The 26,631-nt window shown below is 40.1% G+C and overlaps 1 protein-coding gene across 3 annotated transcripts in view; it reads right to left on the minus strand.

Moving 5' to 3' along the window:
• Positions 1 to 16,775, minus strand: part of CD109 (CD109 molecule) — a 130,633-nt gene extending 113,858 nt beyond the window's left edge. For all 3 annotated transcript variants that reach the window (XM_047102643.1, XM_047102642.1, XM_047102641.1), the window contains exons 1-2: positions 16,702 to 16,775; positions 15,436 to 15,608 (exon numbers count right to left, since the gene is read on the minus strand). In XM_047102643.1, the coding sequence (XP_046958599.1) occupies positions 15,436 to 15,608; positions 16,702 to 16,775 (247 nt within the window). The remainder of the gene's footprint in view (positions 1 to 15,435; positions 15,609 to 16,701) is intronic.
• Between the last annotated feature and the right edge of the window lie 9,856 nt (positions 16,776 to 26,631).

Below are 26,631 nucleotides of genomic sequence, written 5' to 3' on the forward strand. Positions count from 1 at the left end.
AATACTCTGTATGATATTATAATGATGGACATATGCCATATACATTTGCCAAAACCCACAGAATATACAATGCCAAGAATGAACCCTAAGGTAAACGATGGACTTTGGTTGTTTATGATGTGTCAGTGTAAGTTCATCCTTGCTAAAAAAAAAATATGTACCATTCTGGTTAGTGATGTTGATAATAGGGGAGGCTAGGCATATATAGGTACAGGGATAATAAGAGAACTCTGCCAAAAAAAAAGTCTTTATTTGAATGTTCAAATTGTCTGATCATTCCATTATATATATTTGTATAAATTATATAAATATAAATATATATAAATAAAATATTATACAAATAATAATATAGTAAAACCTTGGTTTGCGAACATAATTCATTCCGGAAACATGCTTGTAATCCAAAGGACTTGTATATCAAAGCGAATTTCAAGAACCATTGGCTTGGTTGTGATCATGTGACATTCGGGATCACGTACTACTCCTATTGTAAAACATCGCTCATTTATCAAGTCAAAATTTTTTAGAAAAGTTTGCTCATCTTGCAGAACACTCAGAAAGAGTTACATGCAATCCAATGCTTTAATGTATATATAACGGAACGGTGAAAATACTTGAATGTTCAAATAAGTTATGGATTATAACCTACTGAATAAAGAGTCAATGTGCTCATGCTGCCCTATAAGTAAATAGATGAGTGAAAGAAGAAGAAAAGGTTCTTCTTTACCATAAAATTCCAACTAATAAACACAGAAGGAATCATGGAATTAGAAAATTTCACAACTATCATGGTAATAATTGATTCAGCGATAATCATCAATCTTGTGTGTGCAAGCTGGATGAGACTCGTGAGAAATAATGAGCTATTGTTGTCCTAAACTACTAAGTTTTGGGGTGGTTCAATCACAGAAATGGATGACTGGAATACTCTTGAAATAAAAAGAGTAACTAGCAAACCTCTAAAGGTATAGAGTCAAACACAATAGCCTGTAGCCATAGTGGCTATTGAAATGAGCAATTGAAATGTGCTACAAATACAAAATGCACCCATATTTGTAAGACTTAAAAAAGTAAAAGTATATAAACTATCTCAGTAATAATTTTATAATTACTACATGTTGATAATATTTTATGAATTACTGGGTTAAACAAAAAATAATAAAATTAATTTTTTAATTAATTTTTTTAAGTTGGACTCCACCCAGCATGGAGTCCAACACATGCTCAAACTCACGACCATGAGATCAAGACCCAAGCTGAAATTAAGAGTCAGACACTTAACTGACTGAGCCACCCAGGCACCCCTAAAATTAATTTCACCTCAATTTTTTTACCTTTTTTTTAAAGATCTTATTTTTAAGTAATCCCCACAGCCAACATGGGGCTCAAACTCACAACCTCAAGATCAATAGTTGCATGATCCACTGACTGAGCCAGTCAGGCGCCCCCCCCCCCACTTTTTTTAACTTTTCTAATATGGTTACTAGAAAATGCTATTACATGAGTGGTAGCACCATACTTGTATTGGACAACGTTGGTGTAGAGGATGGAAGACTCACATGTTTGCTTAGAAGCAGTAAAACAACGAACAGGTCTGACTGCATACAACTTTTAAGTTTGGTGAATAAAATAATAACAGATACTATTTATAGTGTTATAAAAGCATTACATATTTTAGCAGATCTAATTGGCATCATAATCTTATTAAGTATTATTATCCTTCTTTTACAAATGAGAACCCTGAGTCACAGAGGCATTAAGTGACTTGCCCAAGGTCATACAGAAAAGAAGTAACAGAGCCAACATTCTAACACAGGCAGGCTGCCTCTTGGATCTGAACTGTAAATCACCACTCTCGGGGCATCTGGGTGGCTCAGTCGGTTAAGGGGCCGACTTCGGCTCAGGTCATGATCTCGCAGTCCCTGAGTTCGAGCCCTGCGTCAGGCTCTCTGCTATCAGCTCAGAATCCGCTTCAGATCTTCTGTCTCCCTCTCTCTCTACCTCTCCCCCACTGGTGCTTTTTCTCTGTCTCAAAAATAAACATTTTTTTTAAAAAATCACCACTCTCAGGACAAGAACAGCAGCTGTACCTCTGTTCTTTTACCCTGCGTACCTTTGATTATTGTAAAGGTTCCCCAGCCTAGAGAGCCTCTGTGCACGTTATCACCACTCAAAATCTCCATTACCTGGGGCTCCTCTCCTCAACTCTATGCTAGTCATCAGAGAACCTGGGGATTCTCTTTCATCCATGTTTCTCCCAACCCTTAGAGTCACGCTATAAGCACTGAAGTAGCAGAGCTAATTTTAAAATAATTCATGTTATACAAGAACTTCTGAAAAGGAAATAAAAACTTGAAAATTTCCCGACTCTCATAACACTTCCTCACACTAGTTTTGATACATTTGAGGTTAATTTCAATATCTGAAAAATCCCTCTTCAAAGGAAAGTTAAATAATCACATCTGTCTATGGTTGGGATCCAGGAAAGCCAACGCTGAGATGGTGATTAAAGTGCAAGGGGTTTGGGGAGCTCCGGGGTGGTTCCGTCGGTTAAGCACCCACTCTCGATTTCTGCTCAGGTGGTGATCTCACGGTTGTAAGATCGAGCCCTGCTTTGGACTCTGTGCTGGGGGTGGAGCCTGCTTAGGATTCTCTGTCTCCCTCTCTCTCTGCACCCACTCTCTCTCACAATAAACTTTTTTTTTTTTAAGTGCAAGTGGTTTTGTAGGGAGTGCTCTTGGGATCAGCACCTGGAAAAGGGAAGGTAAAGGAAGGAGAGGGGACAGGGGAGAGAGGGAGGCAGAGCTACAACGCAGGCTCCAGAGGTGTCACAAGAGGCGCTCAGGAGCAGCCATGATCCTTGAGAACTGTCCTGAGTCGGGGGAGGGGACTGGACACTCACCCAAGGAGGGGTGCCCCTGGGGCAAGGTGATTCCCTTTACCACAGCCAATTCCCAAAGGGGGCTGGCTGTGCAGGCAGTCTGTGGCAACACTGCCAGTAGCTAGAGGGAATGAGTCCTTCTTCCCTGAAAGGCTCCATTTGGGAGCATGCACAGCACAGCATCCACCACAATATCCCACATTGGAACAAAATCAAAAAAATTACACTGCAGAAAGCAGGGCCCCAGCAAATCAGTACCCTCGATTATTGAGAGGTATTTATTTTTCATTACTTTAGAATAAATCATCAGGGTTGACTATTTTGTCAGCCAGTGACTTGGAGGAAACAATGTGCTTCCTTTCCATCATGGACTAACATACAGTCTACCTCCATCACCACCAGATTTACAAAGACTGTGTGTGTGTGTGTGTGTGTGTGTGTGTGTGTGTGTGTGCGCGCGCATTAGGGCAAGGGACGGGGGATTTATTTTTATCTAAGTGTGACACCAAATAAGGAGAAAGTAAAAAACAGCTGTGAATCTACAATCCAAATAAATCCAGTAAGTTGATTAATTGGAGGGCAAGCATTTCAGCAATTCAAGACGAGCTACCAACCCCCCCTTTTTTTTTAATGTAGCTCTTTTGGTCAAACTTTTGAGGGGTTTTCTCATTAGAGAAAAATTGGAAAAGGATGTTGACTGCATGCCTGGGTCCCACTACTCTGACACATGAGAGTGTCTGTGTACAGACCCAGGAAAGACAGAGCCAGAAACAGAAACTGCCCCCAAAAGCTGGAGTGTAGGGGCAGAGACGTCCCACCCCCCCCTGATTCTGACTGGATTCAGGGAGTGGCTCAAAGCATGTGTAGAGAGATCCAATTTAAAGCCCACTCACTGCTCTTGTGTGTCCTTATTAAAAGGTCGACTTCAAGTACTTGACATTTTTTTCAACATGTTGTGTTCCTTCTAAATTTACAAATGCAGCTTGGAATTTCCTAGGCACTTACTAAGCCTTATGTGAAAGTCCTACATTCTAGAAATAATTTACACAGTCAAAACATAAAATTGGGAGCAGAGTGGTGGGAGTGCAGATGAGGAATAGTAATCTCTTTCTGTACTGTTGCTAGCTTGAAGATTAAATAGAATTTGCAAATTGTTGTGACCACTTCTGCTCCCTTTTAGCAAGTTTCCATTCAGACACGGGAAACAGTCCCCACCTCTTGAAACACTGCATGGCACTCTTTTAAATCAAAGACTAATGATCCGCTCTGTTATGTGAAGTCCTTCTCAACATTATTGTAGATAAGTCTGTAAAACTCCAGTCATTTTTGTGTATAACCAGAGTCAATCTTTGAACCCTTTCAGATGCTTTCTCCTTCCCATCGCTGCCGAAGCCACTCAAAAGAAACCTTGTTTTAAGGCTTCACAATTGGCACAAGCCTGAGAGCTGGCCATTTGATTTACAAATAGAGTCCAGCTATTTTTAAGTTGTGTAATAAGCATACACAAAAACTAACCTTCCCTTAACTTTTTAAACACACTCTATAATACCATATGCTGCCTCTTCTGACATCTGTGCTCACCAAATAGCTCTGCAGAGAACTGCTGAAGGGAATGGGTAGTGTGTAACTGGAAATCCAATTGGTCCAGAAATATTCTGTATGGGGAAAAAAAAAGAAATAGCTTTTCCACCATATACGTGTGTGTGTGTGTGTGTGTGTGTGTGTGTGTGTATACTTTTTTTCAACTTGTTCCCATTAAATTTACAAATGCAGCTCAGAATTTCCTAGGCAAATATATGCCTGGCTTAGTATTTACAGCTTAATTATTTTTGGCAACTCTCTGCTATTGAGGAATATATAGTAATAAACTTAAGTATATCACTTTTTTAGCTGAAAACTTTGACCTCTTTACCAAGTTATTACATATTCTCAGTATTCAGCATTTTCTTTGTTCACAGACTGTGAGAAATGGGGTTTTCAACTCCAAATCCGTGGAAGACAAAATCTTAAAATATGCTTCTGCTTCACAATTTAATGTCACTTTAAGGTTAAGTAACTCTTCAGTGAATTCAATCTATACAGAAAAGACAAGCATTTCTAGTAAAACAAAACAAAGCAAATCTCTTTTGGTCCCATATACACCCTTTTAATTTTTTTTTCTCTCCTGCCTCTCCTTACTTACAAACATCTCAATAAACACGAGTTTCATAAATTATGTTTTGTTCCATTTAGACCACTGAGTATAAACAGGTCGAACAAAACCCACTAAAAGTAAAATAAATAAAATGGTACAGTATAAACTAAATGTTAGGTGCGATACATATGAAAAACCAAGAGTCACACAAGACTCTGGGCTACTAAATGTACAGGGCACTTTTGATATCAGGGTTAGCAAACTACGGTCCACGGGCCAAATGTTGCCCACACCCACTTTCATACAGTTTGTGAACCAAAAATGGTTTTGCATTTGTAAATAGCCGGAAAAAGAAACAGAGTAATATTTCATGACACATGAAAATTATATGAATTCCAAATTCAGTGGCCATAAAGTTCCATGAGGACACTCATTTATTATGCAGTCTATAGCTACTTTGCCTCTACAAAGACAAACAACATAAACCATAAGGCAGCAGAGCCTATCATGTTTACCATCTGGCCTTTTACAGAAAAAGTTTACTGAACCCCTATGGTATAATGCTCCTTTTAGGGAGATTTCCTCCTTTCTCAAGGGATAAGAAATAAGGCCCACTCGAAGTCAGAATCGAAGTGCCTCGGTGGCTCAGTCGGTTAAGTCCAGCTCTTGATTTCGACTCGGGCCATGATCTCAAGGTTCATGAGTCCGAGCCCCAGCCGGCTCTGCGCTGGCAAGCAGAGCTTGCTTGGGATTCTCTCTCTCCCTCTCTCTGCCCCTCCCCCACCAAAATGAATAAGTAAACTTAAAAAAAATTCAAAGTGCCTTCAACAGAGACCTGGCCTGATGCCACAGCGTGTGCTCAGAAGGGTGGCATTGGTACTAACATCTGATACTAGGAAATGCTGGGTACGACACAGCTAACATTCTCCAGTGTTTAGCATGTTTAGCCAGCTAACATTCTCCAGTGTTTAGCCAGACACTATGATAAATGTTCTAAAGAAGTGCACTAAAAAAGAAAAAAAGAAATGGGTAAAATTAATTTTAATGACATATTTTATTTAACCCAATGTACCCAAATATTATCACTGAATGTGTAATCAATATTAAAAATTTATCAGTTTAAAACAATTATCAGTTTTGTTGCACTTTTTGGTATGAAGTATTCAAAATCCAGTATTTATTTCATACTTGCAGGCCATCTCACACAACCCACATTTTAAGCATTCAAAACTCACGTGTGGCTCGTGGCTACCACATTGCACAATGCGGCTCTGAAGCACTGTTTCATGTAATACTCACACCAATGCCCTAAGGTAGGTATTGTTATTATTGCCATCATTCAAATAAAGAAACCGAGATTAGATGAAATGAAGTGACTTGCCCAAGGCCACTTAGGTAGTAAAAGGTAGTGCACAGGGTTCAATTCCAGTGTGGTTCCAGAGCCCCCACTCTGACCCACTGTGTCTCCCAAACTATACAGAACAGACCTGGCTATCACTTCCAAAATATTAGTCCAAACGAAATCTCATGTTTCGTCCCTGCCCCTCCTCTGTAGCTTAGTACACTCTTGTGTTAGTATTTGAACACACCCACTCTCACCTTTCAGCTCTTATCTGCATTGTCATTACCTCAAGCCCCTATGTAGCCCTGCAGAAGACCATCCCTCTTCAACCCAACATTCATTTGCAACATTCATACCATACTCCCCCTTCTCATGCCCAGGGCAGACACAGCTAATCCATCCACTCTATTCCAGTGAACCCAGACTTGACCTTGAAACCATCAATACGACACTCCAAGCAGCCTCTACCATCAACTCAAGATGGCACATGAAACGAAACCTATTTTGCTTCCCCTTGAGGAGACAAATATTTACCCTACCCAATACTGTGCCATGTACAATTTGATGCCTAATAAATATTTGGAATTCTCAAAATAGTAATGCCCTGTCTTAACCATATTCCTGAGAAGATTTAACAAGAATTTCAGCGAAACTTAAATTTATCATATTAAATCATTTCTGCCAGCTACATTTTCATAAATATAAACTCCCAATATTGCCCTGCTACCAACAGCTATCAAGTACTCTTAAAAAACATAACTCCTTATTTGTGTCCAAACTCTTTACCACTCTGGTTTTTAGATTAATTCATGAGCCATTTTCTTCAGAACTAAAGACCCAAGGACCTGCCCACTACCTCCCTACCCAACTCCCCCCATCAAATTTTCTTTGGCCAATTTCACCCTCATCCTTTCAAAGGAAGAAAGTCAAGCCATGGAATTTTCCTAAGAGAAATGAAGAATGCAAGACATACGGCAAGACCAGACCCACTATAATTTCCTTCTGATTGTCAAGTTTTGACATTGCACCTTTGGTATGATGATCATCTTAGCCCAGACCAAGAGATGATATATTACAATTCCACTTCTTACTCACACTGACAACCTCATGGCAATAATAAAATAACTACCCCATCCCTTCGAGCTTCAAGTAAAGCATACTACCACCATAAATACCCCTTTCTCTTCATTCTCCTGTGCTCCCTCCCCCAATAGCAATACAAGTATCAGCCCTTGCATTCCAACATCCCACAATCCAGCAGGGGCCCATTTGGACACCACCAGCAAATATCTCCAATTCTGCACTTCTTTCTCCAATAGGCCACTACTTATAATGTATATCCCCACTTCCTATGAAGAGATGACCAGATGTGTACAATTTAGAGGCAGGTTTTCCTAAAACTGTATTTCAATTTTATTCCTCATCTCAAGTTCATCCCTCAAAATATTTCTTTCCTTATCTCTTTCTTGCATCAAAACAAAAAGTACAAGTGTTTTTTTTTTTAATGATTAATCCACTTACCTGTGCTCCTGATCCTGATCCCACCATTTCTTATCCATGAATTATCCACCCGTCCCCTTTTGCAGCCACCACTTTTACCTCTCTACTGTACATTTTAAAAGACCATCTACCTCTCTCCTTTAAACCATCAAACTTTGGTAAGAGTAGCCTACCCTCATATTCTCTCACCACCCTTTTGTTACTTAAAACTAGGCTTTTGATTCAACTTAAAACCATTCACTTGAAGATCACCAATGTTTTTTTTTTTTTCTGTCTTTGTCTTTTCTTCTCTGACCTTCTGGGACAGTTGGGACTATTAAAACTTTCCTTTTTTGTAACTTTCTTCCCTTGGCTTCTGAAACATCTTACCATCTTCAATCTATCCCAGTCTCTGGCTGCTCACTGTTTGTCCATTTCATTGATTTATTTTCCTTCTTCCAAGCTTCTATCATCAGTCTTGTTCCATAGGTTTTGTCTCTCTTGTGCATCTTACATGTTCCCACCAAGACTTCGAATATTGTCTGCCTCTGTGAAAACAATGCCTTAAACTCTCTCCCTAGCTGCAATTTCAAAACTATCTGCTGTACATCTCCCCCTGGATGTCTCCCTAAACTTTAAAGCAGAATGTAGCATTTTTTCAGAAAACAGACACACAAACCTCTATCTCCCCATGACTACCACTCCCAGCCATCAGCTCTTTCCTCCAGCACACCCTTCCCTCCCCTAGTATGTGAAATGACTGTTCCCACTAATGCCAAATATATCAGCAGAAGTAGAACATTTATGAATGGGCATTTGTATAGCTCTGGATGTAAAAGGTAATGGTACGGGACACAGGGTCACACACAAGCAGCACTATTTACAAACCACATTGAATTTTTTATACAAAAAAGAAATAAAAATTCTCCAGCCTTCTGCATTTTAAATATTATATGTTATGTTATCCTTCTGGAGTCTCTGAACCTCCTCTAATCCTTCCTTCCTCTTATTCCCCAATCGCCCCCATTCATTCACACTCAGAGCAAATAACCGATAAATAATAAATTTATGGGGGGGAAATGTCATCGGGCAAACAACTGGTTTCAGCATTGTAAAGTCCTCTTTACAATTTTAGTATATGTGCTGCCGAAGCGAGCACTGTAAAGTCCTCTTTACAACATAAAGGATCAAACGGTAACCCAGCCCAAATTCTTACAGGATCTGATTTCTATTTCCACCACAACCCGTCCGTGAGTCACTGGAGGAGTGACTCATTTCGTGTTAGAAGGGGAGCAGCACATGTTTAACTTGGAGTTTGAAGAATCAGTATGTTCACTTTCAGCTTCACTCAGTCACTGATTCATAATCAAACCCCAAAATATGCTTCTCTACCGCATAAAATGAACCCCAATGCTTAGGGATGGGGGTTGCTTGAAAGCAAATACGGAAGTCAAGAAGGAGACTTCTCTCAGCCAGACATGAATCATCCTAGACTTGCAAGGGCATGTCCCTCACCCTCAGGCTTTCCAGCACTTACTTGGTCAGAAGCAATTCGTGAGATGCTGAAGACGAGTCATTCTCATTTTAATTCTCATTTTAATCAGTTGTGATGACTGCTTAACATAAAGTTTAGATTCCTGGACCTTACCAATGTCTTGAAGGAGTGGACATGAGTCTACTTTTTTTTTTCAAGACTTTATTTTCAGGTAATCTCTATACCCAACACGGGGCTCAAACCCACAACCCCGACATCAAAAGTCACATGCTCCACCAGCTGAACCAGCCAGGCACCCTGAGTCTGCATTTCTAATAAATACAACTCACACTTGGAGAAAGCCACAGGATTTAGTGTTAGAAAGATCTACGAGGCTCCTAGCCCCACCCCCACCCCATGTAGAACCATTAGTCCATAAAGAGCAACTCCACCTTGAGCTGAAATAAGAAACTTGCACAAATATGCAGGTAAGCATTTTAAAACTCCTTAGCTAGCCTTATTTTCTTCCATATCAGGAAAATCAACATTTGCAAATACACCCTAGGTCTCACACACAGTTCTCCATATGTTAGGCCTTCCGCAGAGCTCTCCATGTGTTAGGAAAATTTCCTAGAGTATAATGGAAATAGCACTGGACTGAAAATCTGGGGGCCTGTGATGTTTTCAACTCTTGGTCAAATCACCAAACACCATGCCTTAGTCTCCTCAGCCACAAATTGCTGACTGAATAATTTATGAATTGGCTTATCTCAGAGGTCCCATCCAGATCCAAAATTCTGTGAAGCTCCAAGTAAATTAGGTGGAGAGCTAGCATTTCATTGTGATTCTTCAGATCCAGATTAGATTTCATTAGATCCAGGACTAAATCACCACACACAAACACGACAATAATTTTACAGCAAGGTGACTGATACAACATTGCACCAATACCCCAAAGTAAGGCAAACAAAAAATATGCCATGTTTTTTCAGGCAGTATAAATCTGCAAATTCAGAACCAACAGAACCGACTACAAAGTCAAGCTTTACTATTTACCCTGTTAACTCCAGAAAGTTATTTCTCCTCTCTTAGCCTCAGTTTCTTCATCTCTAAAATGAAAATAATAGTGCCTTCGTCACAAGGTTATTGAAGTATTGTGCATTAAGTCCCTGGCACTGTAAGGATACTCAGTATTTAATATGTTAAATCTCTTCCCAGTTCCTCCTAGTGATGTGCCTTTTATAGAGTTCCCAGTTCAAGATCATCCCAACTGATGATTAATAATTGCCTGTCATGATTGTTGCTATTCACTTTTAATAACAATAGCTACCATTTTCTTGAATAATTCCTATGTGTTAAGTGCTATAAACATGTTATCTCACTTAATCCATACAATAACCATGTAATTGCATAAGGCAGGAACCACTATTCTTCAGATAATAAAACTGAAGCCTGGTGAGATCATGACTGACCACATACAATCACTAATGGAAGGTTATTCAGGTAGCCCGGCTTCAGAGTCTAACCACATCGTGATTACACTATGGTCCTTTATCCTCTGGCACCACGTACATACTCACACATATATATATTTGTGTGTATATATATACGTATAAATACACATCACACAATAGTAAAGACATGTGAATGAAGAGTCCACACCCTTTAAAAATAATTCTCACAAAACTACAAGTTCAGACTGAGTTCTACTGGCAAAGCTTCCTGTGAAAACCTGCCCTGGGAGACCTGCCCACACACTAATTAATCTACTCTCATAAAAACCGTGGGACTGATTTTGATCTACAAGCCATGAAACGTACGCTCAGGAGCTTTGTATCCACCAGAAAGCCCATCCAAACTGAATTGGATGATTTTTTGTTTTTAATTTTTTCAGCTAATATCTCAAATTTGAGAAATATTGATTTCCCACCCTTACCTGGATCAAGATAGAAAATAAAACACCCTATCATCAATGTGAGAAAGACAATAAAGGACAAAGAAGAATTTTTAACTTTTTTTTTTCTAATGTTTATTTATTTTTGAAGGAGAGAGAGAGAGACAGAGCATGAGCAGGGGAGGGGCAGAAAGAGAGAGAGACACAGAATCCAAAGCAGGCTCCAGGCTCTGAGCTGTCAACACAGAGCCCTATGCAGGGCTTGAACTCACAAACTGCGAGATCATGACCTGAGCTGAAGTCGGATGCCCAACTGACTTGAGCCACCCAGGAACCCCAAGAATTTTTAACTTTTAAAAAATAGGAAGTAAACACCCCATTAACTCTCCAAGATTTTAAAGCAAGAAGAAAAAGCAATAATAAATAATATGGTTACACTCATAGAGTAAGTCTCATGCCAATGCCTCAATGGGAAGACGGAAGTAGGCTTGGCACCATAAATAAATAAACAATGAATTCCCACTGTAGCACAAGATGCCCTACAGAACAGCCAAGGTTTCCACTGACATTTTCTGTTTAGGTTTTTTTCTAAAATCAGGTTTATGTAAAACCATCAACAGGGAATTCATTAATAAGGGGAAAGGGTGTATTGGTTATTATTTGAGGCAAACCTCACTCAAGAGAAACACTGAAAGTTTACAAATGACCATCTGAAACTGTGGAAAGAGAAGGGGAATAAAGCAGAAAGAATGATTTCTAGGATATTAAAAAATAATTCAATCATTCCATATGCCTTCACAGGTGAGAGGACAGTTCTCATATCTGACCCATGAGTTCAAGTGTTCTTAAACTTTTTTTCTTGATTTGGCATGGAACTCCAGGGTAACATCACACCAAAGGAAAAGATAAAAACCAAGAAGGGAAGAAATAAATTGACAGACTCACTCTCCACCCAACGTAGAGTCTGATTTGATTTCAAATACCAAAAGCTACTCCATCTTCTCTCCTCTGGTAACTACGACCTGCTGAATTTTTACCATGTTTTGTCAATTATGTCCACTTAACTATTTTATGCAATGGAAGACTATGAACTTAGCTCTTTTCACTATAAAGAGGATGATGATGACGGTGGCCATGAGGGCTGCGGTGGTGGTGGTGGTGGTGATGGTAGGGTACGGTAGGGTAGTGGCAGGGATAATGACCAGCACACTTCAATGTCTGAATCTCACCACTGAAGAGGCATTAATACACCTGTACAGAATGCCACAAAGCTTAGTAGAAACACTTATGCTAAAGGGCCATTGTTCACCCAAAAAACCTCATAATTGATCCCAATAAATGTAGAATTAATATATTTAAAAATGAATAAGCTAACTCTAATGTAATCAATGCTGCTGGCCTCAAGGATGGAAATGTAAATAAAATTTTCCCTGTATCTGTCAAACAAATAAATGAACTCTTCCTTAAGGACAAGCCATACTTTCCTGACTTTTTTAAATTTTATTTCTATCTTTTCCATTTTTAAAATTTTAATTCCAGTGTAGCTAACAGACAGTGTTATATTCATTTCAGGCGTACAGTGTAGTGATTCAACAGTTCCATATATTACCCAGTGCTCATCAAGATTAAGTGTATTCTTAATCCCTTTCACCTGTTTCATCCATCCCTTTTTTAAGGCATATTCTGCAATGTGAATCCTTTAGCTATTATCCTTTCTGACACGAATTAGGTTACAAATGCATTCTGGTTATGCTGGAACACTGCTCTGCCCCAGGAATTTCTAAAAACACCAAGACTGTTAGAAACAGCCACCCAGAAATAGTCCCCCCTCCTTACCCAGTTCTGCTGGAAGATGAATCTTTATTAGAACCAACCTTTTCCTGGAGGCCCTCATAAGAAAGTGATGAAATAATCAGACCTAAGGTGTATTTATGTGTTTGTGTTTATGTGGCAAGGGAGAAAACACTGAATCCTAGGAGGATCTCTGGATGTAGAAGATGCACTGATTTAAAATGCTCATTTGTCTATGTACTGCTCCAACTGGAGAAGTCAAATAAAAAAAAAAAGTCATGGTCCTTAAGTCCTAACATTACAGGAAGCATCTGCTTTGAGAACAATGACTCATAGCCTCTGATAACAGGGTAACATTCTCCTTTGAAAGAGAGAGAGTACTCCCAGAAATGGTATTTTCAATGAAACTGTACGTCAACAGAGTCAAAAAACACCCATTGAAAGAGGTACATTTTCTCTCTCTCTTTTTCAAAGATCCATTCTGCTCTCAGGACAGTGTTGTCTGATGCAGTCTTGAGCACATTAGCCTTCCCAGAGGCATATGACCAACTCTCTTCCCAAAAGAAAAATCTAAGAATAAAGTTTAAAAACGAGCCACAATATCCCCTTCCCCCCACCACAGTGTTGGTACTATTTGCAGAAAAAAGAAAAGAGCCTGATAAAGGAGATTGCAGAAAAGATAATGCAGTAGAAATTCTAAAATAAGAGCATGCAAACATCTCAGCAAAGCCCAAACATTTATTAAAATCATCCATGTTATTCTGGACCTCTGCATTGCAGTAAAACTGCCACACTAGTAGAGCCAAGATGATAAATTTTAGTTAGTAAATAATGAATGTGGAACTACATGAAATATTATCCGCCCTGACTTAGTATTTCAATATTTTCTTTAGCCATTATCATAAGACCAGGATTCATTCATTTTCAGAAATAATAATTCAATAACAAAAACAGAGGTCTCCTCCCGTATAAAAAGGAAATAATGCTTCCTGCATCTTCTTCAGTATTACTACCTATAATATTAACTGCTGTTTACTGAATTCCCAATAGATGCTAGACACTGACTTTCACTTTACACCTGCCCTGGGAAGTAAGTTTCATCATCCCCATCTTATAAATGAGGAAACTGAGGCTCGGAACAGTTAGGTTACTGCAGGAGATCATGCAACTGGTGCTAAGACAATCTCAGATCTTTAGCCCTAATCTACATTTCCTCTCCAGGGAAACAAGGCCTCCCACCTTCCTTTCCTTACATTTCTCCTATGAAAGACAAAGTGGCTTGGCCCCTGTACACACCACTTCTTGCTGACTTCTATCCCAAACTTACCCACTTAGTCAGTCAACTTCTGGTGGAGATATAGATAAACTTTGATTTTATCTCCTTTCACGATAGTGTTAAGTTCTCTATGATGGTAGAGGATAAACATTAATATAATGAACTATTGTGAAATCCCTTCCACTCTTAATTATGTGCCCTTAAATTAATTTTTTAAGATAACTCTTAACATTATAGGCATTGATGCCTCAATTTCTGCCCTCTGACTAAACATCTAAACATGATTCCAGTTAATTGTGCTTATAGTTAGGTGGTTAGGATTATGGGTGATCTTTGCTTATTTCCTTTACTTCCAGGATGGTTTATCAGGTTGTAAGCACTGAGCATATATTTCTCTTTCAATTAGAAAAAAAAAAATACTATAAAGGTTCATTTTAATGGAAAAAAAGCTAAGGTATTTACCCCCAAAATTATTTTTCCCTTAGAATCGAAAAAGAAGACATTCACTGAGCCAATTTAACCCTAAACCAGATTAGAATCCAAACTTAAGGGAAGTGGGTTCTTTTACAAATGGCTCCCACATTTATATCATTTTCCCCTGTACTTTAAAAATTAAGAAATATTCCATAAAACTGGACTTTAACATTGTGTAGCTCTTTTCCTTTCCACAAGCCTATTTATTAACATCCTTAGCACTCGGTAAATATAAAGAAACACAGTTGCATATGGCTTATGTAAGCTATATAAATATGGTTTTGTGTCAGACTATTAAGTTTGCCCATTTCCTCTTCTGGGCAGTCACCGGCCTACATTTCCTAGCTTCGTTTGCAGCTCCACGTGGCCATCACAAGAGGAACAGAATTGATAATGAGCCACTTCTAGGCCTATCCCATAAAAACCTCCCACATGAGAAACTCAGTGCTCTTTCCCTGAAGTCTCAGAAGCCACATGTTGATGAGGGAGCCACAAAGTGGAAGGAACCTGGGTCTCTTGGAAGAGCATACAAGAACACCATTTTAGACTTCACAGGAGCAAAAATTAAAAGTGTACTACATAAAACACTGCAACTCTGGGGTTTCTCTGTTACCCACCCTAGCACATGGCTTTATTAACATACTCCAATTATTACTACAGAAGGGTAAGACTCTGTGCTGTTTATCTTACCTTTTTCAAAGACTCCCTCTGCTTCCAGGACAGAGACCGTGAGGTTGGCTGCCATCTTGATGACCTCAGCCTTCACAGTGACCTGGGAGGGGCTGTGTTCCAGAAGCTCTACCCCAACAGTCACATTTCCTCCAGGCCTAATGACCCCTGGGGCTGTCACCAGAAACCTAGGCCTAAAGAGTTCCCAACAAGAGAAAAATACAATTTCTTATCTTTACATCTTCATTCTTTTCCAATCCTCAAATTTCACAGGCAGTGAGATAGACCCTTCATACTGTGTCAGTTCCAATTGTTGCAATTATCCCAGTATTGCTCCCACTGCTCCATTTAGCAACTGCACTGAAATGCTATGGAAACAAGAAATCCCATAAATCAATTTTAATGCAGTAATTCCTGTACACTAGAGGAGGGCATGTGTTATTTCCATTTTATAAGCCACAAACAACACAGGATGGCATACACTGTGGCATGCAGAAGTTAGTGGCAAAGTTATAAGCCTCTAAGCTTCTCCTTTACAGACAACCTCATCCCAGTGTGATTTTTTTTTTCTTGGCTTAAACACCCACGCACGCGCACACACACGCGCACACGCGCGCGCACACACACTTTGCGGGTTTTATTCAAACTTTCATCCTTGGGCATCTGCCCCAGAAAACATCATCTAACAAATACCACTGATTGAAAGACACCATCTGAAATTAAACTGCCAGTGGTAAAATGCCCAGGTGTAGCAGGGCATAAAAGTCGGCAAAAACAGCACTTTCTCCGCCCAAGCCAGGGGTTAAGGCTCAACTGCAAAACCCTTTAGGAGTGGGGCACTTTCCATTATGCGGCTTGTCTCATTAGTTATCTTCCTGCAGTGTCTGCACCTGAACCACTTCAGTCGCCGCAGCCCCACCTTGCCAATGCCGAAGTTGGGACAGTTAGGAAAAAATAGATCATGTGCCTTCGGGAGAAGAAGGCACGCTGTGTGGGAGAAGAAAAAAAAAATTGCTTTGAGGAAAAGGCAGAGGCGACACGGACTAAAACTAGAAGGACTCTCTAGAAAGTAATTTCGGCCAGAGAGACGCTTCAACAACTTCACGGGTGGAAAAAGTAACTGTCCCGTGGAGAAGCACGCTGAGGCGACAGGCGGTCAAGCCTCCAGGCCGGTGCCTGGCTAGGGAGTGCCGCGGCGCGGCGGGTTCCCACCCGCGGCCGCACGGCCGCCGCCCCCTCCCGCCCGTCCGCCCGCCCCCCGCGCGCGCCCCGCGCCCGCGCTCCTACCCGGGGGCCGCGGCCAGTACCACGGTCCACACGCACACGAGGTGGGCGGCGGTCAGGAGCCCCGGGCCCCGCATCTCGGCCACGTCTGCCTGAGCCACCGTCGGCTCCTGGGGAAATTCGCGGGCGCCGCGGGGTGTGGCTTTCCACCTCCTCCCCGCTTTTTTTTTTTTCCCCTGACTCTGGAGTTTAGCAATCTGAAATGGGCGCGCCTAGAAGCGGAGTGAGAAGTCTAAATTGAGACGGGACTTGGTGGCTCCACCCCTCCCACCGGCATCACAATGGCGCTTCTGGCTGCTCCGGCAGGCATCGCAAACCCAGGGGGGGTCCGAAAGCGGTCTCTAAATGCGGTCAGCCCCACCTGGCCCCCAGCATCCCTGCTCCCCGCGGAGAACACAGGGCGCCCGCTTCCCCAGCCCACCGGGTTCCTCGGGCTGTTTACACTAGCGCTCTACCAACGATGCCCAGAGTGAATAAACAGGCCCATCCTTGTGAGGAGAAATTCAGAGCAGCTATGTGAACTGGAAAAAAATCAATCATTGTCCCCCAGACTATGAGTCATAATTTTAGAGAAATGGCACACACACACGCATACACACACACACACGAGGCCAAACCAAGGTACTTTCTGGATAGTTTAATGTATGTGAATGAAACAGGAGGGAAACGATTTTTACTTAAAACACAAATTAAGGTATTTTGTTTGCCTGTCCAGGAAAATGTTGTGGTTTCTCAGTTAAAAAAAAAAAAAAAAAAAAGGAAGAAAGAGAGAAAAGGAAAGAAAGGAATTCTGGCACATGCAAAAGCTAGGTGTTGCTACTCAGAACTGTGAGAAACAATTTTCCGGGGAGATGCTTTATATTTTGGGCCGTCTCTAAACACTCCTGCTACAGAAAGTATTCATTAAAACTGTAAAGTTTGGGGCGATTTGTATAAACACATTTAGGATTGGGGCAGCTCTCCTGTCCCAATAGGACAGTGGCCCTGGGTGCCCAGCAGTTACTTGAGCCCAGCTCCTTGCCATCCTGGCTTGTCAACAAGCTCCTTCCCCAGTTCTTTGGCACTGGCACCATCTTCAGATGACTCAGGTTTCACCATGACTACACCATAAAAGCAGAGAACTGCCAGAAACTGTTGGAAACAGGGCACATTCAGTCCCTGACAACTTAAAGTTTCTAACCCATGGAGAAAAGTTTTAGATGGTGACTTCTGAATGCGGGGTAAAATGCGAAAGGAAAAGAGGTCAGCAAAGGGATGTCATATGACAAAGTTATGTGCTAAATAAGGGAGAAAGTAGCACCTAGACAAACTGTGGTTTTTGGAATCCAGGAACTTGCCTTCCTCCTTTTCCTGTTCCACCCTTTTTCACCCTGCTGCACAGCTAGCAGAGGTCCCTTATGTCCCTATGTCTCCCACAGGCAGTCTATCTTTAGTGGCCGGCTTCCTGTGCAGGCAGGGCTTGAGGATAGTGAAAAGTGTCTGAGTGGATCCTTGGGTAGAGATCCTGTCCCTAACATAACTATTACCGCTGTTCTGGTCTCCTTACCTCTGTTGTTCAGCGAGGAGGACCGGGGTCAAGTGTGAGCCAAGCCTGGAGCTCTAAATCCGTGCTTCTCAAACTCTAACACGTATGAGAACCACATGAAAATGCAAGCGCTATTTCTGGGATGGGGACTGAGATTCTGCTTTTCTCCAGTATACTGTGGGTCACAGAAGGTCTACAAGGAGAGGCAATTTGGAGGCACTTTGACTTAAAAAGGGATTTGGGAACATGGAGAGAATTCTTTTCAAGCTTCACTTCACGGGGATGGATCAACAAGTTCAGCTTTGTTCTAGAGGCAAGAAGATGTAAGAGGGACTCCAAATGTTGCATTCCAAGAAGACCTATAGAAAAGTTTAGAATGACCTAGTTATTTATTTGTTTAAGCTTATTGATTTAGAGAGAGAGCACAGGCAGGAGAGGGGCAGAGAGAGAGGAAGAAAGAGAGAATCCCAAGCAGGCTTTGTGGGGCTCAAACCCATGAACTGTGAGATCATGACCTAGTGGAGATAAAGAGTGAGACATTCAACTGACTGAGCCATCCAGGCACCCCTGACCTAGTTATTTTATAAAATTAAATCTGTGCCAATCTTAAAATGTACCTCTCTATTTATGCCTTCCTTCTTTCAATACACACTTGTTGAAAAGCTTAATCACACAGAAATTTAGCGATGTAGATTTGCATAGAGATGAAGCTACTACAGGCGTGGTACAGAGCACTCAATAAAAATGTTTTAAAAGGATTATCTCTGTTCATCTCAGAGGTTTTTTTAATCAATGAAGAAAAACTGAAAATAATCTGAGGCTAAAAATAAGGGATTGGCTTAAATAAATTATGGTATATCCATGCAACAGAACACTGCAAAGTAATTAAAAATTAAGTTCTTGAATTGGAGACTAATTATCTAGAGATAAACATTCATGATATGCTGATGTGTGGATAGAGAACCTGTTTTATAAAACAGAACCTAAATATGATTCCATTTTCATAAAAATAAAGTGTGTTTATGTATAACATATATATTATAGATATATGCACTAAAGACAGAGTTGAAGGATATTCACCAAAATGTTATCTGTATCCTGGTAATTACCTGTATCTACCAACTGTTCCATAATAAATATAATTGTCATTTTCATTTTGGAAGAAAACAATAAAATGGTATTGTGTTACTAAGTAGCAAGTAAGGGAACATCTTAGAAACTCTTCTGAATAAAATTCATGAATTTTAATACTAAAAAAATATGTGTGTTCCTCCCATGAAAACTGAATGGCCTTTGGCATAAGAATTCCCCACTGCTCCTGTGTCCCTCTTGACCTATCTTTAGGGTGTGGTTCAACGAGAAAGCAGAACCAGTATGAGACTGATCCTATGCAATCATGGCAGCTGGTGGAGCAGCCATTGCTTCTGTGTCTAGTGTTGAACCTAAAGTTGCTCTAAGTCAGCCGGGGAGGCAGAGGGGAGAGCTAAACGTGGACAAGAACAAGGAAACATGAGGGAGAACTGGAACCCAGGTCTCTCTTAGCACCTCCAACTGTGCTGTCATGGGTAATCTGCAAGAGAAGCTGGCATCTTTCACCAAGAGCTGCATATGCACTTAGCCCAGAAGTCAGAAAAGTTCAAGGAGGAGATCTAACAACTGAAGAAACATAGGCCCCATTGCCACCCCATACCCACAAAGTGATTTAGCAGATCAGTAACAATGAGAGCAAGTGGCTCACCTGCCTAACACCTTGCAGTCACCTTCAGAGAGTAAGCAATATGGTTTCTGCTTCACTACTGGCTTCCAAGTTCACACAGAACATCTCTTGCAACCAACTCCAACTCAGAACCATACAGGGAGGGGAATTCTGAGAAATTTAGCTCCATCTTAGATAAGTTGCCACAGTACAAAGCTACCAAAGTCTGTGCCTCATCAACTTGACATCTGTGTCTTATCCCTTTTAACGCTATTAACTTCAAAAAAAAAAAAAAAGACAATAGAAAAGTCATACTTTCACTTAGCATGAGACAACTATCCCTCATACAACCAAACACAACCTACACCTCTCTCCAAAAGGGGATACAAAGTTCCTTTAATCATCTTTGGACTTTGTTCATGCCTCATCTAGCTGAATCACATTCTCACTTTGAGATCCTATATAGTACTAAGGTATAAGTTAATAGCTACTATTAACACATATGATAAAAGAATGACAGGGAGAAAAAAATATTTGGTTAATATGTACACAAATGTATTTATAGCAAAACAAGAGGGAAGTGCAAATACACTTTGAGAAATGAGGGTACAGTCCTCAGTTTTGCTACTGGTCACATGGAAGTAGATGGTATTTATAAACTACCTTCTTCCACTACATATTTCTCTGCTCTCAATAAGCACCTAACTTCTTTGCATGGTTCTTTGTGTGGTGAGGTGACCCAAATCTTCATTCCTGAAGGATCTGGGCCATTAGCAGTTCTTCCTATATCGTATTGTTGTTTTCTATTGATCTTAATCATGGGACCTGGGAAAACTAAGAGATGCCCCAGTATATCTTCTGCATTCTAGAAATACTCCAAACTTTCAGTGTGTGGTGGCAACTCCTTGACAAGCAGGATCATTCACTCACTCCTGCCAATAGATAGAGTAACCTCTTCTTTGGCTATTGATCCACTGACATGAGGAGCCCCAAGTGACCGGATAGCAATCTCAACCACCAGTTTAGCTGAAACATTGCAGCCCCCTACTAGAAGAAGTGCTCTCTTGGAAACCGAGACCTCTACACCAGCAGAGCCCAATGTTACTCTGGAATTGGAAGCAAAAATTTCAGTAGTGGATCACTAGAGGTAATAGAGGAACCACTCTTATTTCCACCCCTTTATTCTCAGACCAGTGAAACTGGCTTTAGGAGAAACATTGGTTGCTGATTTAGAGCACACACCACATCCTAGAGTTTATTGTTCAATTTTTACACACTCAAATTTGTAGCATTTCAGAAATATTATATATGAAATTAATGTCAATTTATATACATCATCTATTTGAGGCCTATATCGATAGAATGCTGCACAGAACACCAAAATATTCCCTGAGAATTTTTTTACCCAAGAACAGAAAGAAAAAAAAATCCCTGTCCACTGGAAAACAAGGAATGATATTGAAATTAACTAGGGATAATAATAATGAGACATATCTTTAACTTTCTATATGACAGTACAGAGTTTAAAATTAGAATTCTATGTCCAACCAAAATATCAAACAAGAGTGAAGATAGAATAAAAATATTTCCAGAAATGGAATGGCTCTGAAACTTTGCCTTCCACAAACTCTTTTTAGGAAGTTACTTTAGGAAGACATATTTAGCAAACCAATTTTAAAAAGCCAAGACAAAGGAAGTTGTAAGACTCAGGAAAAAGTATATATAACCCCAAACAGCAATGAAGAAAGAAGTTTCAACAGGAAGAATTCTAAGAATAAGATCTCAAGGGGGGAGAGGGGGAAGGGAGATCTTAATAGAATAGATTAACACGATGGAAAATTGGGGGAGAAAATTGAAACAACAATATTGTAAGATAATGCAATAAAAGGTAAAGTAAATTAGATGCTCAAGGAAAAAGAAAACTGAATAAAAAGGGAAGTATAACTGTAATTCATTAGTTGGGTCTGCAGTAAACAATAATTACATAATTATGTTGATACAAGCATGGTATATTGATCTATAACTTACAGAATCGACCTCACTGAAGGGAAGGAATTAAACTTTATTCCGCTTTTCCTATACAAACTGTATCACTGGGTAACTAGTGGATATGGGGACATTTCTCCTTATACAAGTTTTTGAGCTGATAAATGTAAAATGAATATGAGAATTAGAGCAGCACTGAAACACACCCTTAATGAATTAATAGATCTAGACCAGTGCTGCCCAGGAGAACTTTCTGTAATGATAGAAATGCTTTGCATCTGCCCTAACACAGTAGCCATGAGCAACATGAGGTTATGAGCGTTTGACATGTGGCTAGTAAAACTGAAAAACTGAATTTTAATGTTATTTAATTTGAACTAATTTAAATGTAAAAAGCAACATGTGACTAATAGCAACCACCATAGATCATGCAGACCTAAACAATGATCATAAATGCCCACTAAGTATCACAAAAGGAGACATCCAGATAGTATGTCTCCCAGTAGAAGAACCCATACCACCTAAGTGGGCTTGCCAAAAAATTGAATGCGAATCAGATCAAGCCTCTAGATTCGACTACCAATTTGCAAGGAAATATAGGGGATCATATTAAATACTACATGGATGTATTAACAAAATTCAGACCACAGGAAAATTTATAAAACAATCTAATTTCTTCAACAAATAAATTGCAAGGAAAAATAAAAGAATGGAAACTATGGATTTAAAGGGACTTAAAAGACAACTAATAGCAATATATTATGAAAAATTTGGTTCCATTACAAACCAAAAACCTAAAAAAGAAGTTATTACGTTTCTGAATGGTTGAAATTGTGAATACTGACAAGATAATGGATGATATTTTAAAAATTTTATTAATTATTTACATTGGGGTTCTATTTTCTTTTTTTGAGTTCTATTTTCTTTTTTTAATTTTTTTTTTCAACGTTTATTTATTTTTGGGACAGAGAGAGACAGAGCATGAACGGGGGAGGGACAGAGAGAGAGGGAGACACAGAATTGGAAACAGGCTCCAGGCTCTGAGCCATCAGCCCAGAGCCTGACGCGGGGCTCGAACTCACGGACCGCGAGATCGTGACCTGGCTGAAGTCGGACGCTTAACCGACTGCGCCACCCAGGCGCCCCGAGTTCTATTTTCTAAAAGGGTGTTTATCTTTTGGAAATACATACTGAATATTTGTGGGTGAAATATTACATCTGGGATTTGCTTCATAAATAACACAGGAACCAATTCAGACCTATAAGATGGCTATTATAAAAACAAAAACATGGGGCGTCTGGATGGCTCAGTCAGTTAAGTGTCTGACTTCAGCTCAGCTCATGATCTCTTGGTTCATGAGTTTGAGCCCTGCATTGGGCTCTGAGCTGTCAGCACAACTTCAGATTCTGTGTCTCCCTCTCTCTCTCTGCCCCTCCCCAGCTTGTACTCTGTCCCTCTCTCTCTCAAAAATAAATCAACATTTTAAAAAATTATAAAAACAAAAACAAACAAAACAGAAAATAACAAGTATTAGAAAGGGGTGTAGAAACCTTTGTTGAAAGGTGCATTGTGCATTGTTGGTAGGAGTGTAAATGGTGCAGCCACTGTGAAACATGGTATGGCAGCTCCTAAAAAAAATAAACATAGAATTACCATATGATCCAATAATCCATTTCCGAGCATATGCCTAAAAGAGTTGAAGGTAGGGACTCAAACAGATATTTGTACACCCTTGTTCATAGAAGAATTCTTCACAATAGCCAAAAGAAAGCAACCCAAGTGTCCTTGATGAATGGATGAATAATAAAATGTGATGTATCCTTATGATGGGATATTATTCAGTCTTAAAAAGGAAGGAAATTCATGCTCAGGTTGGGACCTTGAAAATATGCTAACTAAGGGAAATAAGCAAGTTATGAAAGGACAAATGTTGTATGAGTTCATTTATATGAGGTACCTAGAGTAGTCAAGCTTATGGGGATAGAGAGTACCTTCCACTGGTGGTTGCCAAGGGCTGAGGAAAGGGAGGAAAGGAGAGTTATTGTTTAACGAGTAGGGAGATTCAGTGTGGGAAGATGAAAAAGTTCTGGAGATGGATGGTAGTGGTGGTTACACAACAATGCTAATGTGCTTAATGACAAAGAACATTATGCTTAAAAATGGTTAAAATGGTAAATTTTATGTTATGTATATTTTACTACAAAAAGTAACAATACAGGAAGGGATAAGCAGGTGGGGCAAAGATGGAATTATACGGCTGTGAGTTGATGACTGTTGAAGCTGAATGATGAGTATATGGGGATTCATTTTACTCTTCTCTCTACTTCTGTATATGTTCAAAATTTTCCATAATGAAAATATTTTTGTACCAAAACAAGATTTATACGAAGAAACAAAAAAATCAGTTTAAAAGAAAAAACTAAGGGACACCTAGGTGGTTCAGTCAGTTAAACATCTCACTCTTGATCTTGGTTCAGGTCATGATCTCACGGTTTGTGGGTTCAAGCCCCACATGAGGCTCTGCACTGACAGCACGGAGCCTGCTTGGGATTCTCTCTCTCTGCCCCTCCCCCGCTCATGTGCACACTCTCTGTCCCTCTCTTTCTCTCAAAATAAATAAACTTTAAAAAAAAAAGAGGAAAAAACTTAAACAGAAAAATAGCTAATAAAACTCACCAGAAAAATATCATCACAGAGAAAACGAAAATTATGACCAAGAATTGTGTCCTAAATTACCACAGCCTAAGGAAGATACTTAGGTAAGACTTCAATGAAGAGATGGAGAGCCAGTGGAAAGATGAAACTGGAACTAGAAATGCAAGGAAAGAAAATTCTCAGTTTAAAATGACTTCCTCTAGAAAGAGACAATTGTAGGTAATGGGGATTGCTGGGTTTTCTTTTGTTTTTCTACTAAGTCTTGTAGAATTATCTGAATCTTTAAACTATGTGCATATGTAATTGTTTTCACACTATATGTCAAGATTTTTAAACCTCACCAGTAGTGTATACACACCAAAGGTTAATTGTTACATTGACCTAATACTTTGTTTTGTTCTGTTACCAACATTTTAACTTCTTGGCTTCTCCTTGCTTTTCATATTCATTGTTCACTTTTGGCACCTGTGTAACCTTAGAAATGAACACTGTATATTGACTACCAGAAAGTGATCCAGTGACTCCCTCTGCCATATATTCCTTTTTCAGAGCTGGAAAGGTAAAATACACCTTTCTAGTTTCAATCCAGCTAGACGTGGCCATGTGACATAATTCTGCACGACGATACATCCAAAAAAAGACTGCAGAGAATGCATTCTCTCCCTGAATAAAAAAGCAACACCCCAAGAGAGCAGGCCCTTGGCTTGTCTGCTTCCAACCTGCCCAGGACACAGGCATCAGACCTTGCAACTCAGAGGATGAAAGCCACCTGAGGAGAACAGAAGGAAAGATAGGTACAAGGTACCTGGATCTGGGGCGCACTAGTAAGCAGCTGTAGCAGCCCTGGACTGCTCCAAATGCCTTCTTCCCCATCAGTTCATCTCCTTGTGGGAGGGAATTCCTGAGTCAGCGCCAGCCTGTCAAGCCTTTCCCCATGGGATTCTCCCCTTGGGCGAGGTTGGCAAGCTGTATGGTGAGCCTACTGTTGCCTCAAAGCTCTCCACTGCCACTTCTCTCTCATGCCTGTCCAGAACATGAAAGGTGATCTTTCACATCCTGTCTTGCCCCCACAAAACCAGCACACCCTTGAGGTCAATGAGAAAGCAAGTTCACCCATTCTTCAATATTTTTTCTTTTGATTACGGCATACATTTCCACTGTCGTATTTTTTTAATATTTCTTTCTTTCTTTTTTTCTTTCTTCCTTCCTTCCTTCCTCCTTTCTTTCTTTCTTTCTTTCTTTCTTTCTTTCTTTCTTTCTCTTTCTTTCTTTCTTTCTTTCTTTCTCTTTCTTTCTTTCTCTTTCTTTCTTTCAAGAGACAGAGAGTGTGTGCCCATGTGCGAATGTGTGTGAGCCAGGGAGGGACAGAGAGAGAGGGAGAGAGAATCCCAAGCAGGCTCCAGGCTGTCAGCACACAGCCCATACCAGGGGCTCAATCTCACAAACAAAGCATGAGATCATGACCTAAGCCAAAATTAAGACTTGGATGCTCAACTGACTGAGCCACCCAGGGCCCTGCCCCCCACTGTCATAGTTTAATCATAAGTTTCATCCAATCAAGCTTCAAGGGATGTTATAAGGATATATTTACTCCCATGTGCTAAAATGTGTTTGCTTATTGAACTTTTATCAAATCACAGATTTTTGGAAAAAGGAATTGTATAACAGAAAAGAATAAAACCTATGTGAATAGCACTATATAAATCTGATTCTAATATATTTAGAATATAAACCAAGTATTCAATGTACAAAAATAAAAATGATTTGAAATGGAAACAAAACACAAATGAGTCATGAAGCCAACCATATCCTTGGGTTTGTGGTGCCTAGTTTCACTGTCTTTGCTGACCTGCCTCCAGATCTTAGACTCAGTTCATCCATAATGGCTAGACTTGCCTTTGCCATGCCGTTCCCACCTCAGGACTCGGCCTGAGCCTGTGTGCATTCATACATATTTAGCTCATTTTGGCTTCTGCTCCCCTCCCAGGGTCAGCTGGCCCAAGAGCCACACAGCTGCTGTTCTCAATTCCTTGCTTTCACTGGCACCAAATATATACTTTGACTCCTATA

This window comes from Lynx rufus, unplaced genomic scaffold, assembly GCF_022079265.1.
Source record: "Lynx rufus isolate CCGP_SWC_20201006 ecotype Redwood Valley unplaced genomic scaffold, mLynRuf1.p SCAF_6, whole genome shotgun sequence".
NCBI classification, from domain to species: domain Eukaryota; kingdom Metazoa; phylum Chordata; class Mammalia; order Carnivora; family Felidae; genus Lynx; species Lynx rufus.